Below are 17,215 nucleotides of genomic sequence, written 5' to 3'. Positions count from 1 at the left end.
AAACTTAGAGAGGTGGGAGGACATACCCTTACAAAGAGGAATTTAACCAGGCTACCTACTGACTCCACGACAGGATCTGTAATCCTCTGAACCACCATATTAAGATTGTTCTGGAATGGAGACGCAGGTGGACGTAGCTACAAAACACAGACAGGAGAATACAGAAAGAGAGTGGGTTAAAAGGAGAGAGAGAAAACCAGAAAAGCTTCTACAGAATGAGCATTATTTCCAGAATGTATGGAAAATATTAATACTAACAGAAACAGCCAACAAAATCCAAACACAAATTTACTCCAGACATGATAACCCTCACTGTTTTGTTTTTGTTTATTTTAATTCTAGTATAGTTAACATACAGTGTTATATTAGTTTCAGGTGTACAATATAGTGATTCAACAATTCTTCACATCACCCACTGCTCATCACAAGTGCATCAGGATTTTTTTCCTTAACCTTTTTTATGCTGTGAACACTTTGGTAGTTAGTGACATGTATAGATTCTTTTCTAAATGTTTTTAAACTCATAAGTCATACTACATATTATTACAAAGGGAACCAATTATATTGAGGTATAGCTATCGGAACATTTTTACAAGTTTGTAATATAGTAATATATGCTATTAACCTATTAGTAAGTGATGATTCTAACAGCTACTGTAATTTCAAGGTGATTTTGAGTGTAAATAGTTATTCTAGATATTTAAACTGAAATGTAATTATCTGTGATTTCTGCTGATGACAGAGTGACAGGTACTGTAAATACTATCATGGTTTGTTGTTTATATTTATAAGTGAAATGCCAAATTTCAGTTAGAGATTAGTGAAAATAAGGTTGTAAATTTTTCCACCAAATCTGAGAATTTGAAAAGAGAATAGAAACACCGAATACTCTTACTTGGCCTTAATTAGAACAAAAGTATGTTTTAGTATTTGAATTACAACATCTAAAGATAACTACTGAAAAAATAGATAGCAATCTTGAGTATCTGGTAAAGTAAAAGAAATAAAAAAAAAAACCTATGAATACAAAAGAACACAGGAAAGGAGGAAAATGAAACATCTCCCTCAGTAGAAGGGGTGTTCAATAAAAAATTCATTTAACCTTTTAAAGACAGTCTGATCAGGTTTATTGGTTTGTTGATTGGTGTGACCCTCCTATAAAGGGCTTCTAAGAACATACCTAAAACAAACACAGCTTAGAAAGGGGTGATAGAAAAAGATAAGCTTTGGAAATACTGATATAGAGAAAGCTAGTGTAGGAAGATTAACAGTAGATGTAATTTAGCTTAAGACACAAAATATTAATAACAAATGAAATAATCCACTAGGAAGATGGAATCATGGTAAATTTTGTGTACCTCATAACAAAGCCTAAAATACATGCAAAGCAGCAGAATATGAAGAATTACCAAGTTTGATCCAGTTAGTGGAAGTTAATAAACATACCTTTAATCAGAATTCAATAGATTAAACAAAAATAGTAAAGATAGAAGATTTGATAAAAATTAACAAGCTTGATCCAGTAGGAACACTATATATGTTTATATTCAGTGAATAGAGAATATGCATTGTTTTCAAAAACATATGGGATATTTACAAAAAAATTATGTATTAAACACAGAGGAATTCTGAATTCCATTTCTAAGACTTTGCATTATTCAGATTGTGTTCTCTGACCACAATGCAGTTAAATTAGAAACCACAATAAAAAACTGGGGGGAAATAACAACAAAACCCATATGTTTGGAAGCATATGCCTGAAAAACTCCTGCACTAATGCTGAAAATCACACTGGAACTCATGAAATATTTTGAAAATAACCATAATGAAAGTATTAACTTATTAAATCTGTTGGAACACATTGATGGACTACTTAGCAAAAAATTTACAGCTTGAATGCCTTGACTTAAAAATAAGCAGAATGGGAAATAAACAAGCTCAGCATTTTCTTAAGAGTATAGAAGGAAAACTACAGGGTAAATTTTTTTAAGATTTTATTTATTTATTTGAGAGACAGAGAATGAGCAGTGGGGTGGGGCAGAGGGAGAGAGAGAAAGAAGCAGACTCCCTACTGAGCAGGGAGCCCAACACAGGGCTGGATCCCAGGACCCAGAGATCATGACTGGAGCCGAAGGCAGACACTTAACTGACTGAGCCACCCAGGTGCCCACTACAGTAAGATAAGACCAGAAAATAATTAAATAGAATAAACAATAAGATTCAATAAAACAAACAAACTGGAAACCTCGGGAAAAGTTTTAAACAAGTCTCAAAGCAAGACTGAAGAAAAAAGAGAAAAGGTACAAGTAAGAATGAGCAAAAGTGTCTAAAATTATAAATACAATAATAGAGGCTTCCAAAGTCATAAGGGAATATTATGAATAGTTTATGGTAACACTGTTATACAATTAGATAAATTGGACCATTTTCTAGAAATTGTACATTACCAAAATTGATTCAAGAATTGATTCTTCACTAAAGAAATTGAATCAACATTCAGATAAAAATTCTAAAACCAAATAGTTTAGGCAGGTGTTACTAAATGAATAGATAAGGAATTCCTTAACCTGATAAAAGGTATCTGTTAAAAAGTGTTTCAATCAAACTTAATATTGAAGTTAATTTTAGTACCAAGGACGAGGATGAGGATGCATGCTTTCACTGCTTATACTAGAAACCCTGAGTCAATGCAAAAAGACAATAAATAGAAATGAGTAATAGGAAAAATGGGAAGGAAGAGATGAAACTCTCCATGTTTGCCAATACTATGCTCATCTCTATAGAAAATCCAGGCAAATATAAAGCCCACAGATATGAAAAAAATTTTTAGTGTAAGAAAGTACTGTTTCAGCTTTGTAACAAATTTTACCTTGATAGTAAAATTTTATCTTAATAATAAAATGATTTCTACAAAAATTTAAATTATCAAAGGTGGCTCAAAAGTTTAGGGAAAGCTGATTAAACCAAAAAACATGAAGAAATTGAAATTTTCTACCCTAGATCTATACTTTAAACAGGCACAGGGCACAGGTATGTGATCAGCATCTTTGTTCTATAAACTACGATGAATCATAAAAAAAGAAAACCTGAAACCTAATTTTACTTTTAAATGTATTTTAATAATCCTAAATGAAATATTAGCAAACCAAATCCAAGAGTGTATACATGAATAGATATTGATTGATCATTTCTTTTGTTCTGGGCAAGGATCCTGCTTTCCTCAATCTTAAACATTTTAGTGGGTAAAAGGGTATTAAGGGATTCCTTAGCTGAGTCTGACTAGCCCACCCATAAATAATGATCAACTTTGGATAAAAATTTTTTTAAAACTATTCAAAGGTTCTAGAAAGTAAATAGAAATGGCAGAAGCTAGAGGGAACTAAACCCTTGAAAGAAAGGACCCACACTGGTGAGATACATTTGCTTCCTGTTAGCTCCCCAGGCAGAGTGGAGTAACTGGAACTCAAACAGACAGACCACCACAGTCTCGTGGGCTTGAGGTGGTATCACGGTGGCGTTGAGCCTGTCAGAGTAGCTGGAAATTGAAAAGGCAAGTCCCGGAAAGGAGAGAGCCCCAATGTAGGAAGCCCTTACATCTGCATTCTCAAATTCTTTGCTCTTTTCTGAACTGTGCATGCTTAAGAGACACTAAGAAACCTGGTAGAAAAAGCTACTCCAGGATTTCAGCAGCTGTGCCCTGTGGCTGAGGCAGCGTTTGGAGTCTGAAACCTGCTGAGTTTGAGGAGCTTGGTAAATTCCCTGGGATTTTATGGAAGCCACAGAAATGTCATACATTATAAGTAAACACAATGTCCTAAAATTAAGAATTCACCTAAGACTAAGGGCAAAGCTGAACCAAACCTCCACAAGTGCAGGATGACCAGACGAGAATGTTCCATGCATGATAAAACCAAGTAGGTGTAAAAATCTTGACCTGTCTCTGAGAACATTGAATAACTTGAGAAACAACTCAATTTTTTTAAATGGGCAAAAGACTTGAACATATACTTCACAGATGTAAGAATGGCCAATAAGCACATGAAAAGATGTTCAACATCATTAGTCTTCAGGAAAGTGCACATAAAACCCAGTGAGAGATGTCAGTTCGTGCCAACCAATGACTGACATCAGCTATTGGAGAGAATGTGGGTACAGATATCTGTACCTATATCTTGCATTATAGACATACCCCTAAATAGGTACATGTTTTTACTACATAGAGAATTTTTAAGTGAATAAGAAAAATTTCTGATGAAGGATGATAGAACAAAGCAATTCATAGGAAAAGAAATAAACATAAGTAAACATAGGAAAAAGTGTTTCAATCTCCGTAAATAAGGAATTGCAAAATAGTTGGTAAAAGTTTTTTTTAAAAAACAGAATATCCCAATTTTCCAGAGTCATGGAGTATAAGGTTCTTTCATAAAACTCAATGGAAATTAGTTAGTATAAATATTTCTGTCAGTGTCTGTCAAATTTAAAGTGGAATTTTGTCTTTTGACCTAGCAATTCTACTTCTAGAAAAATTTGTCCTAGAGAAATATTTGCTCATGCAGAGATACATACAAGAGTTCTTTAAAGCATTGTTCAGAATAGTGAAAAACTGGTAACAATCAGATTATCTGTCAGTTTTTCTTATAGTTACTCAGACTGTTTAAACAGGAAATATCCTGATGTAAAAATCCTTGAATAATTAATTTCATTTTCACAATTTGAGGCAGAGGCATGGAGATAAAGTCAGATATTCCCTGCTTGGTGGAGACATGTTATTGGAAAATAGTGCTTTAGTTTCTCTTTTTTCATAGCAGTAGTTAATTTTATATGTGCTTTTGACTTTTTTGCCCTTTTTGCATGCCCATATTTTGTGAACGACAAGATAGTCTTTGACTATAACGTAACTTCTGTTAAAAAAAAAAAAAAAGTATTCCCAATCTTAGGGATTTTTCACTGATAAAGATTTTGTTTGTTTTTACTTTTTTTTACTTTCCTTGGATTTGTGCTATTTGCTCACCTGAAAATGTAAGCTGTAAACTTTTCACTAAGCAAGCAAATGAAGCAGTCTAATCTAAGAGGAGACTGACATTCTCTGTGTGTACTTCAGTTTATCAGATTATGGAGTGGTGTTTCTAGTTCAAATACAGGACAATTAGGATATTCTGATTTAGAAGTAGTCCTTCCTAAACACACACAAACAGAAGAAAAAGAAACAAGGTGCCAACTATTACCTAGGGTTTTTTTTAGCATTATTTTGGAATCTGGTATTACTTAAGAAGTATTGTTTGAGAATCTGGGAAAGAGGTATAAACATTAGAAACATAGAAACAGTGTTATTGTTTGCTGATGACATGGCTATATGCCTGGAAAACCCAGGAGAATCAGCGAATATGGAGGCTTACAATAAAGTCCTCAGTTATATTGTATTATTCTGAAAATTTTTTTCTAAAATTACCCTTATTAATAGCCTTTTCTGACTTTTTATTTCTAGTTTTCAGGATTTTGATATTCAAGGGTCCAGAAGATGCAGTTTGGACTGGTTGACGATAGAAACATACAAGAACATTGAAAGTTACAGAGCTTGTGGTTCGACAGTTCCACCACCATATATTTCTTCCCAAGACCACGTCTGGATCAGGTTCCATTCTGATGACAGTATCTCTAGAAAGGGTTTCAGACTGGCATATTTTTCAGGTGTGTTTTCAAAAAAAGAAGAAAGACAACAGAATTCTGTAGTATATACCAAGTCACTTTGGGGCTAGTCTTCTAAAACAATACCCATTTAATTTTGACTAAGCCTCAAGGCTATTGAGATTGAAGAAGGCTCAGGTGCCCTAGGGCACAGTCTCAAAAAGGTGTTTTGTACATTGTAATAAAATGATCAATTTTATAAACTAAGGTCAACTTTCTTTTTAAATATTTAAATACACTTATTTTAAAAGTAACATTTTTTCCCTCAGGTGTTTACTGAGAACCTGAAAGTTGCCTCAGAATGTGTTTCTGTGTGTCTGAATGACCATTGTCTTTACAGCTTCGCAGAAAAGACATTCCGTTTCACTCCATGGTTTGTAGTATCAGAAGTCTTCTTTTACTATTCTGAATCTTTTCTTTCAAAAAGTGTGACCAGATTATACATATGTGAATAACTCAGAGTATTAGAATTATATATACTTTTGCTGAAAATCATTTTACATCTTCTAAAATTTGTCGTCTTTTCAACAAATACGCTGCTTTTTCTTTGTAATACTTATTTAGCTTCTGAAGCACATTCTCTGTCACCTCTTTACCAATAAGTAAGTTGTTAGTGGAGAAGTATTGTCATAAACATTGTTCGTTTTGGGGACCGTAAGGATCTAATGTTTGATTTTCTTCCCCTACCTCATCATTGATATATATTTAGGATGGTACACTACAATAATTGGAATTCTATAGGCATTTCAAGTTTTTTCTCTCTTTCCCCCTACTATTTTGATGAGTAAATGTATATCTTTAGCTCAGATTCATGCAGTGTTTTGCATTTGTGTTAAACAGTAGAATTATAAAATGGAAGTGTTGTGTTATGATCACATGAAATATTATCAACTGTATATAAAGCTAATCTTATAATAAGCTTAGTAGAAATTTGGGTCTATATAATAGGATTACAAAATAGTGTATGCTGTATGACACATATAGCAAAATATTGTATATATAAAAACAAGAACTAGAAAAGAACACAAAAAATATGAAAAGAATTGATTTGGAAAGGTGATTTTTGTGGGTGAATTTTTCTTTATTTCAATACGTCTGTCATTCTAATGATGTTTATACAGTAAATTATTTAAAAATTTTAGGCAGTATCGTCTATTGGCTCATGTATCTTAGATTACTAAATGTTCTGCAGTAAAACAGCTCTCTACAAAAGCAGAACTGTTCTCCTCCCTTTTGTTTTTTCCATGTTTTTATTTCAATTCCAGTAACACACAGCATAATATTGGGTTCAGGAGGAGAATTTAGTGAATTATCACTTACATACAACACCCAGTGCTCATCACAGCAATTACCCTCCTTGATACCCATCACCCATTATTCCATCCCATCCCCCCCACCTACCTCCCTTCCGGCAACCCCGGTTTGTGTTCTCTTTGCTTTAGGTCAAAATACAAAGGTCTTCATGGAACAAGCAATAGGTGTTTAATAAATCGAATTGTTGAGCCAATATTAATGTGTTGAGCCAATATTAATTTGCCATTAGAACCTAATCTGTTTTTTAAAATAAGATTTTTTTAAACCCCTATCTCTTGGGCTTAATGTTTATTATAAAAATACCACTTGCTGTTCTGTATCTTTTAAAGAGTATGGTTTTTTTCTCCCTGCCTCTCCATCTCCGTCCTCCCCACGCCCTCCCAGGGAAATCCGAAGAACCCAACTGTGCTTGCGATCAGTTCCGCTGTGGCAATGGCAAGTGTATACCTGAAGCCTGGAAATGCAACAGCATGGACGAGTGCGGAGACGGGTCTGACGAGGAGGTCTGCGCCCGAGAAGCCGACCCCCCGACATCCGCTTCCTTTCAGCCCTGTGCCTACAACCAGTTCCAGTGTCTGTCTCGGTTCACCAAGGTTTACACGTGTCTCCCCGAATCTCTGAAATGCGACGGCAACATTGACTGCCTGGACCTCGGAGACGAGATCGACTGTGACATGCCAACCTGTGGGCAGTGGCTAAAATATTTCTACGGTACTTTCAATTCTCCCAATTACCCGGATTTCTATCCTCCTGGAAGCAACTGCACCTGGTTAATAGACACTGGTGATCATCGTAAAGTCATTTTACGCTTCACCGACTTTAAACTCGATGGTACTGGTTATGGCGATTACGTCAAAATATACGATGGGTTAGAGGAGAATCCACACAAGCTTTTGCGTGTCTTAACGGCTTTTGATTCTCATGCACCTCTTACGGTTGTTTCTTCTTCCGGGCAGATCAGGGTCCATTTTTGCGCTGACAAAGTGAACGCTGCAAGGGGATTTAATGCCACTTACCAAGTAGATGGCTTCTGTTTGCCTTGGGAAATACCCTGTGGGGGTAACTGGGGGTGTTACACAGAACAGCAGCGCTGTGATGGGTATTGGCATTGCCCAAACGGAAGGGATGAAATAAACTGCACCATGTGCCAGAAGGAAGAATTCCCCTGTTCCCGAAACGGTGTCTGTTATCCTCGTTCTGATCGCTGCAACTACCAGAATCATTGCCCAAACGGCTCAGATGAAAAAAACTGCTTTTTTTGCCAGCCAGGAAATTTTCACTGTAAAAACAATCGTTGTGTGTTTGAAAGCTGGGTGTGTGATTCTCAGGATGACTGCGGTGACGGCAGCGATGAGGAGAATTGCCCTGTCATTGTGCCGACGAGAGTCATAACTGCAGCCGTCATAGGGAGCCTTATCTGTGGCCTGTTACTGGTCATTGCCCTGGGATGTACCTGTAAGCTCTATTCTCTGAGAATGTTTGAACGAAGGTCAGTATCAAGACAAAACTGTAGTGGTTGTGCCTTCTGCAATACACATGGTCCCAGTGTTTGCAGCAGAACTTTAGCGTCATCAGTGTTAGACTTTGGTTTTATACCATTTTTGGAAATAGATAACTGTCTTTCATGATTTATGAAATTAGTGTGAAAAGATTAAGACCCAAGAGGCTAAACACATTTTAAAAACTAATAAATACTGAGAGTTATGAGGTGAGAAAAGGCAATCTGTATTTGCCAGTTTCTGTTTTCAGATTAATCTGTTTTATAGGAACTTTGCAAGCTGCAGTTCTCAGTTGTAATGTTTTAACCCGTGTTTTTATAAATAGGAATTCGACAGTTGCAAATATTTGAGAACCTACTATGTTCAAAGCACTATACAGATGAGTAGAAAATGAATAAGGCATAATTTCGCAGGCACTTTAGAGTTAGGAGGAAGTCATTGGTGGGTGGAATAAGATGACGAAAATACAAATGCTGTAAGAACTATAAAACAAAGTGGTATAAAAGTCAAAAGATGCCTAATTTGATGAGGGGATTATGGAAGGGCTTTTATTGAAGAAGTGCCATTTGAAATCTGTAAGCAGAATGTAGACAGGGAAAAGGTCTTGTAGTTGAAAAAATTAGCCTGGGAAAATGCATAGAAGTAGGAATCCCCAGCATTGTTTGGAAAAGTAGCACATAGTTCAGGATGTCTGGAGCCTAAGGTACATATGAAGGGCTGAAAGGTGAAGCTTGGGACATGGGCTAGTGTCGTGTTGTGGAGGACCATAAGAGCCATGTGTCAGAGTTCTCAGTTACGTAAGAAATGGTTAAGTATTAAAGGGTGACCTGCAGGAAGGTTTTCTTCCACGTGGTGCAGGATAGACTGGACCTGGGAGAAGCTGATGGCAGAGAGAGGTCCCTTAGGAGGCTGTCGTGGAGACAGTGACCCTACATTCCAGGAGAGTTACAAATAATAGATTCAACAAGGAACTTCATGTCCCAGACAACTAAGCTAATAGATGCACAGAATCAATGTAATCATGCTGCATCTTGTCTTTGGGCAAGTATAAATGGCCAGAAGATTTTTTACTACATTGCAGCGTAAGAGCTTAATGAAGAGTCCGAGGTCTTGAGTTTAGGAACAAGCTATGCAAGAAAGTACATTAGCAACTCATTTCACTCTTTTCCTCATCTGTAAACTAAATGTGTTGAACTGGATGATTACTTCCACCTAAAATCCAAAGCCCCTTATGTTCTTAGGGGTTTAAAAATCTCATACCTTTACCTCTTATGGGGATTTCTAATTCATTAGAACTTAGTGATCCAGGCTTCTAATATAAAGCCCCATGAGGACAGACTGTCTTCTTCATCTTGGTATTCTCAGTGTAGGAATGGTATAGATATTCAATAAATGTTGGTTGACTAAGCTTTAAAAATGGTCAAATATATTAAGGTTCAGATTGTTTTAATTCTTGATTCAAAAATCATTAGTTTGTCTTGCCTTTTTTTTTTTTTTTGAACCCTTTTTATCACCCTGTTTTCTCTCAAAGGTCATTTGAAACACAGTTGTCAAGAGTGGAAGCAGAATTGCTAAGAAGAGAAGCTCCTCCCTCTTATGGACAATTGATTGCTCAGGGTTTAATTCCACCAGTTGAAGATTTTCCTGTTTGTTCACCTAATCAGGTATGTTGCAGTTTATGATTTCTGTCTCATAAAATGAATTCTATATTTGTATATATGATAAAGGACCTTTGTCATAATTTTTGCAGTCAAGTCAAGGATTAAATATATGGAGGATTTGAAATTTTAATTGTTTCGTTGTATTTTAACAAATGCTACAAAATCAGTTTTTCATTCTTCTGATTTAGTTATGTGATTCTTAAGCATTTTACTGTTTAGGATCATTTGGCGTATTAAAATTCAGAAGTCAAGTTTGGTAAGTTATTTTCTATTTGAACTAAACATCTAAAAGATTAAGAATGAATGTTAAAATTAGTATGCTAGTAATATATTAGTAACATGCTAGATTAACTAGTTAATAAGTAAAAGCAATTGCAACTAAGTAACATTTCCACCTGACTTTGAGGGAAAACTTCATAGCTAGATTTTATAGTGTTTCAGAATTCATAGTATTTTAAATAGTAACTGGTTACATATTAGTAACATGCTGGTTAACTAGTTAATGATAAAAGTAATTGCAATGAAGTTAACATTTCCACCTGACTTGAGGGAAAACTTCACAGCTAGATTTTATAGTGTTTAAGAATTCATATCATTTCTTTAAATAGTAACTCATTCTTTATTAATGTTTCTGAATTCTTTAAATTTCTATTAGCACTTTTTAAAAAATTTCTTTTTCAAGAACGACTGGGTGGGTGGCTCAGTCAGTTAAGTGTCCAACTCTTGATCTCAGCTCAGGTCTTGATCTCAGGGTCATAAGTTTAAGCCCCACATTGTGCTCCATGCTGGGCTTGGAGCCTACTTTAAAGAAATAAAATAAAATAAAATAAAATAAAATAAAATAAAATAAAATAAATAAATAAAATCTTTAAAAAATAAAGGCATAAGGATGTATACATTTAAAAATGTAAATTCATCCAGAAATATTTATAAAAATTGATAAACATTGTTTTCCCAGTGATCTAATTTCTGGTAAATAAGATTACTGATTACAGTCTGTCACCTTTATTTGACTTTTAGGAAATATTTGGTGAGAATTTATAGTTTTAAAAACATTTCTCTGGATTGTTACTTTGTTAGTAAACAATTCAGAAGTTCCACTGGTTGGAATTTTGTGTCCAAAATAGGAAAAAGCTATAGTCTATTGACCCTGCCATGTGGAAGGTTTCTTTTTAGGTAGGAACTCAAAAAGTGGTTAATTCCACCCACCCACCCACTCCACCATCTGCCACCCACCACCCCTTTACCCTAAGGCTGCCTTCAAGAGTTTAGCCAATTGTCTAGTTAGAGGAAGCACAGTCTACATAAGGCAGCTCTGATCTTTATAGAAATTATAAGTTCAGGGGTTCCCAAAATGATTTTCAGTTTTGACAATTCACTGCATGGACTCAGAACCCATTAAAAGCTATTATACTCATGGTTATGGTTTATTACAAGGAAGGACCTAGATTAAATCAGCCAAAGGAAAAGACACATAGAACAGGGTTCAAGAGGGTAGCAAACACAGATCTTCTAGTTCTCCTCTCCCCATAAAGTCAAGACAGTGTTACTCTCTCAACACAGGTGTATGACAGTGTGCACAGAATATTGCCAAGGAGGGAAGCTCACCCAGGACTTGGCCTCCAGAGTTTTTACTGGGGCTCCATCACATAGGAATGATGACTGTACATGTGGCTGATCTCAGTCCCCAGCCCCTGCAGAGTTTGACTGATAGCGCTGACCCAGAGCACCCACCCTGCATCACATTGCTGGTGTGGCTTCCAGTCTCCCCCTCAGACACAGTGTTCTCTGTATCTGGCTGCCCCAAGGCCCCAGGCAGGGACACCCCTGTCATAGAAGACATTGTAAGAGCTTAGAGATCACATCCCAGAAGTATAGGGCAAAAGTCAGACCTCACTGCGGTACGGTTTAATTCTTTACTACATACTACACCATCCTTTAGGTTTATGTTACCCTTAGGAGGGAATTCTACTTCAACAAAGTTTTAAAAGTACGTTTATGAATTGTAAGGTGGATTTTATTCAGTTTATGAGGTTAAACTTTCAAGTTTAAAACTTTTGGTAACAAATTCTCAAATTTTCATAAGAATTTTTAAAAAGAAAAACAATATTCTAAATTACTATCCCATTCAAAAATAGAAATGTATTCTAAAGAATGCTTTCTTCTGCATCATAAACTGAGGAAGTATATAAAATTATTCCTAAAACATTCATGAGATCCCCTTATAGAATCTAATGTTAAATTAATTTTAATTAAACAGACTTATAACTAGGTAGAGAGCTTCACCTCGCTATGACTGACTGTAATGTGAAAGTCGGCATTGTGGATCTTGATGGGAGATAGCTGCATAGAAGGGAAGCTTAGCTGCAGAGCCTTCTGTTCGTGGCTGGATTAACTTGGTGCTCACACAAAAGCCTTAGAACTCAGATGCCGAATGGTGAGGACCACATCTATGGAGAAGTTCCTTAAGGATATGAACCATTTTGTTTTTCAGTTTATAATTAGGTACTTGGTGGAACATCTTGACTCATTTGTATAGCAAATCTGTGATGCTGATATTCAGATTTCTTATTGACAATCTGTGCTTTACTAAGGCTAGGTTATTAAATATTCCTATGAAAGTAGTTTCCTTGCTTTCTCTGAATTATATTACTGAGTTTATGTTTTACAAGTAAACTTAATACCCATCTTGAAGAAAGATAAAGAGCACATGCTATCACATCTTTCCTTTCCCTCATTTCTTCTGTGAGAGTAAAGGCAGGAGCTATTCATTTTGGCAGAGGGAATTTATATCATCATTGAAAAGGGAGTACATCAACTTACCATTCTTTCCTGGAAATACTGTGTTTTAAATACCAAATGCCACAACTGAAAACTGTGTCTGTTCCAAGTTTGAATGCTCCTTTTTATAACCACTAGATGGAGCCTAAAGACTGTTTTAAATAAATGTTGTATGTCCTAAAAATAATCCATAAATGTATTCATCTAGGAAAAAGTAAATTTTCAAAGAACAAGGATATGATAATTTATGCTTAACGCTAAGCTGTAGAAGATAAAACTTTAAAGACTGAGAAGAGTCCAAATGTCTCAACTACCATTGTGTACTGCTATAAGCAAATTAAGGTTTTTAGCTCGTTTCCTCTGCTGTATTACAAATTAATTAATAATTTTATTTATGACAATAAAAATCAATCTTCATTGTCCATTCATTCAGCAAATCCTTGAGAACCAACTGTGAAATGTAACTTTCACATGTTTTAGAAAGTTTCAGTTTTGTAAATCAAATCTCACTTGTTCTATGTTTTTAAAAAAAAAAAAAGCATAAAACAGATGAAGGGCCTAGTTTCCATTCCTAGCTAGAGAAGTATCAAATAATTTTATTTTTCAGCTTCGGTACGCTTTTAGATTGGATTACAGTGGGCAGTTTTAAAATGAAATAGTTGTTGTAATTGATACTGAACATCATTTTAAAGTGAAGTGTCCAGAAAATCTAAAGCAGGTGAACAATGGTATAAGTTACAGATTAGATTCTGTAGTAGGGTGAACCTGTATAGATGAGAGAATTTACTTCATCCTTCGTGGACCCTAACAATCAATAATAGCATCTTTAACCACAACACATTCTTATTCAGAGGGTGTTTTTTATTTTCATACTTCATCGTTAGCTATCTTAAGATCTTTTCTTATTTTTTGTAGGCTTCTGTTTTGGAAAACCTGAGGCTAGCAGTACGATCTCAGCTTGGATTTACTTCAATCAGGCTTCCGATGGCAGGCAGATCCAGCAACATTTGGAATCGTATTTTTAACTTTGCAAGATCACGTCATTCGGGGTCATTGGCTTTGGTCTCAGCAGATGGGGATGAGGTTGTCCCCAGTCAGAGTACCAGCAGAGAACCTGAAAGAAATCATACCCACAGAAGTTTGTTTTCCGTGGAGTCCGACGACACAGACACAGAAAATGAGAGAAGAGATACGGCAGGAGCATCTGGGGGGGTTGCAGCTCCTTTGCCCCAGAAAGTCCCTCCCACGACAGCAGTAGAAGCAACAGTGGGAGCCAGTGGAAGTTCCTCAACTCCGAGTACGCGAGGTGGCCACACAGAGAACGGAAGGGATGCGACAAGTGTGGAGCCCCCGGGTGTGAGTCCGGCTCGTCACCAGCTCACAAGCGCACTCAGTCGAATGACTCAGGGGCTGCGCTGGGTACGTTTTACGTTAGGACGATCCAGCTCCGTAAATCAGAACCAGAGTCCTTTGAGACAGCTTGATAATGGGGCACATGGAAGAGAAGAAGATGATGATGTCGAAATGCTGATTCCAGTTTCTGATGGAACTTCAGACTTTGATGTGAACGACTGCTCCAGACCTCTTCTCGATCTTGCCTCAGATCAAGGACAAGGGTTTAGACAGCCATACAGCGCCACAAACCCTGGAGTAAGGCCAAGTAATCGAGACGGCCCCTGTGAGCGCTGTGGTATTGTCCACACTGCCCAGATACCGGACAGTTGCTTGGAAGCAACACTGAAACAGGAGACGAGTGATGACGAGGCTTTGTTACTTTGTTAGGTACGAATCGCAGCGAGGGAGATTGTGTATGAGTTGGAGCAATATCCATTCGTTGTTTTGTAACTTCACAATTAAACTCGTTTTAATTTAAAAACAAAAAAGATGCAGGGTGATTTCTTATTATCATATCTTAGCCTGCATGGTTAAATTAAACAACTTGTAACTCTATGAACTTTAGAGTTTACTATTTTAGCAGCTAAAATTGCATTATGTATTCATATTGTTCAATAATGTTCTTCCGTTTGTTTCTAATTGTTTTTATCCTGGTACTGTAGTTCACGGTAGAAGTATGGCTGCTGAAACTCATTCAACTGTCAGTTTCTCTCTCCTATGTTAAAACATTTGTTTGTACAAAATAATACCTTCTTTTCATTGAACCCTTTATGCTTTTTGCCAATACATCTTGCAACTTAATATACCAGATGTTAGGGTTGTTAATGTACAAAAAAAGGCCCCTTATATTCACCTGTGTTTTTATTTATGTAACATTTATCTAAATATTATTGGATTTCATCATAACATGCGCTTGTCAAAGGGAAAAACCTTGTCTAAAAATTTTTCTCTTACGTTTAACATTCAGTGATGTGAAATTTAGGTAGAGTTAGATAAATTAATGGCAAAAACAAAACTTTTATAGATTTTCTAATGTTGACTTTAATACTCTAATATGGTACAAGCCAAATGGTAAAAATCCCAAGTCATTTCTTTTTTTCATCTCTATTTAGGGACAGAATTAAACAGATGAAGATACTCTACTATGCATTAAATCTTGAACTTTATAAAATATGTACAAAAATTGTACAAGATAAGTTCCAACTGGTAATGTCCTTCCCTGGTACAGGGTTATGCTTGTATTGGACCCTAGGGATTTGCACTAAAATCATATCAAGGTCACAGATGAGTTTAGTGCACAAGCACTATCACTTTAAATACTGTCATTTGCTATCACAATGACTATATATTTCCATAGCTTGGGGGGGGGGCATTTTTATTACAACTTGAAATTGCTTTGCTGGTTTCATATTTATTTGTCGTATTTAAAGACTGCATTATTGTAAGAGTGATTTTCAATATATTTTATTCTGGGGGGGATCGTGCTACATGTCGAAAAGCAAATTAAGAAATCATTCAGATCCACCCCCTTTTTTAAGTAGAATGAATTGCAAACCCCACATATTTTTTTATTGTCAATTCTTGTTTATTTATTCCTTAGCTGTCTGTTTTAGTAGCTTAATGATTGAGTATGAAAAATGTATTTGTGTGTGATTATTGCTATTTATTAAATTTCCAATACTTTGCCGAATGTCATTTTAAAGCATGTTTGAGGTCTTGTGTATTTGTCGTGTTATGCTGTCAGGAAGAACTGACTGAAATGTTTTAATATGTATCAAAAATTAAAATCACTTTTTTTGTATTGCCTTGAGGTACTTTTTAAATCAGAGTTGCTCTTTATTTTTGTTGCATTTTAGTACAGATAACAGATTCAAGCTGTAAGATATGCAGTGTGTCTAGAAGAAAAAGGGCGGATAGTCTTCTTTAACCACTTTGTAGTAAAACAGTAGGTTACACCAGCAATCGAGGGTAAAACTTCCTAAGGAACTGAATAAATTTGCCTTAGAAAACGCTGCTTCTTAATGTTTCTTAGAAGATGCAATAACTCAATCGGTTCTCTTTTTATATGATTTTCAGATGCATTTCAGACCCCTATAGAATATTTTCCTGGCAGAATTTGCATTACCTAATTAATCTTGTTTAGGTCCTACTAATAATATACTATATTATATACATTTCTTGGTTTTGTTTTTTGACATGCGTCTTAATTTCTTTTTTTAAGTAGCTAATACATCTTCCTAGTTCAAACAGTAAAAAGTAAGTCTCTCCCCTATCCCTGACACCCATCCTTTAGTTCCTTTCCAAAGAGATAAGTACCATACCAGATTCTGTATACCCCTCCAGAGATAGATACCAGGTAGATACATAAATGTATCCATATATATAAATGCCATATATGGTAATACAAATGTAACATACTATGCATACTTTTTTTGCACCTTTTTTAAAGGGAAAAATGTATCTATTTGAGTTGGAATATTAAAACTAAAGTTGGGTATTTCTGTTACTTGATTTTTCCCATTTAAATCACAGTCTATCCTGATTTTAAGGCTCCATTTTTCTCCCAGTTAATTTTATCCTGAAGCTCTTTATTAAATAATTCATTCTTTCCTTACTATTTGAAATGACCCTTTTATCATATGATAATTTACATATCTCTTGGATATATTTCTAGACTCCTCTTCAATTGATCTACCTTCTTTTTTTATACTAGTCCTACACTGTTAATAACTAACGTTTAAATATTTCATACATTCTTGCTTATTTTTCTATTTGAACTTTAGAATTCACCTACTGAGTTTCACAAAACAAATCCATCAGTACTTTGGGCGGGGGGACAGTTTTAATTTTACAGATTAACCTAGGAAAATTTGACATCTA

The 17,215-nt window shown here is 35.5% G+C and overlaps 1 protein-coding gene across 1 annotated transcript in view; it reads left to right on the top strand.

Annotated features, from left to right (window-relative positions):
- Window positions 1–16,136, top strand: part of LRP12 (LDL receptor related protein 12) — a 72,389-nt gene extending 56,253 nt beyond the window's left edge. Inside the window, exons 4-7 of the mRNA XM_008689355.2 lie at window positions 5,486–5,688; window positions 7,384–8,488; window positions 10,030–10,162; window positions 13,856–16,136. Of these exons, the coding sequence (XP_008687577.2) occupies window positions 5,486–5,688; window positions 7,384–8,488; window positions 10,030–10,162; window positions 13,856–14,722 (2,308 nt within the window). The 3' untranslated portion in view covers window positions 14,723–16,136. The remainder of the gene's footprint in view (window positions 1–5,485; window positions 5,689–7,383; window positions 8,489–10,029; window positions 10,163–13,855) is intronic.
- Window positions 16,137–17,215: the final 1,079 nt, after the last annotated feature.

Source organism: Ursus maritimus, unplaced genomic scaffold (assembly GCF_017311325.1).
Source record: "Ursus maritimus isolate PB19 unplaced genomic scaffold, ASM1731132v1 scaffold_9, whole genome shotgun sequence".
Classification (NCBI taxonomy): Eukaryota; Metazoa; Chordata; class Mammalia; order Carnivora; family Ursidae; genus Ursus; species Ursus maritimus.
This window is presented reverse-complemented; position numbering and strand designations above follow the sequence as displayed.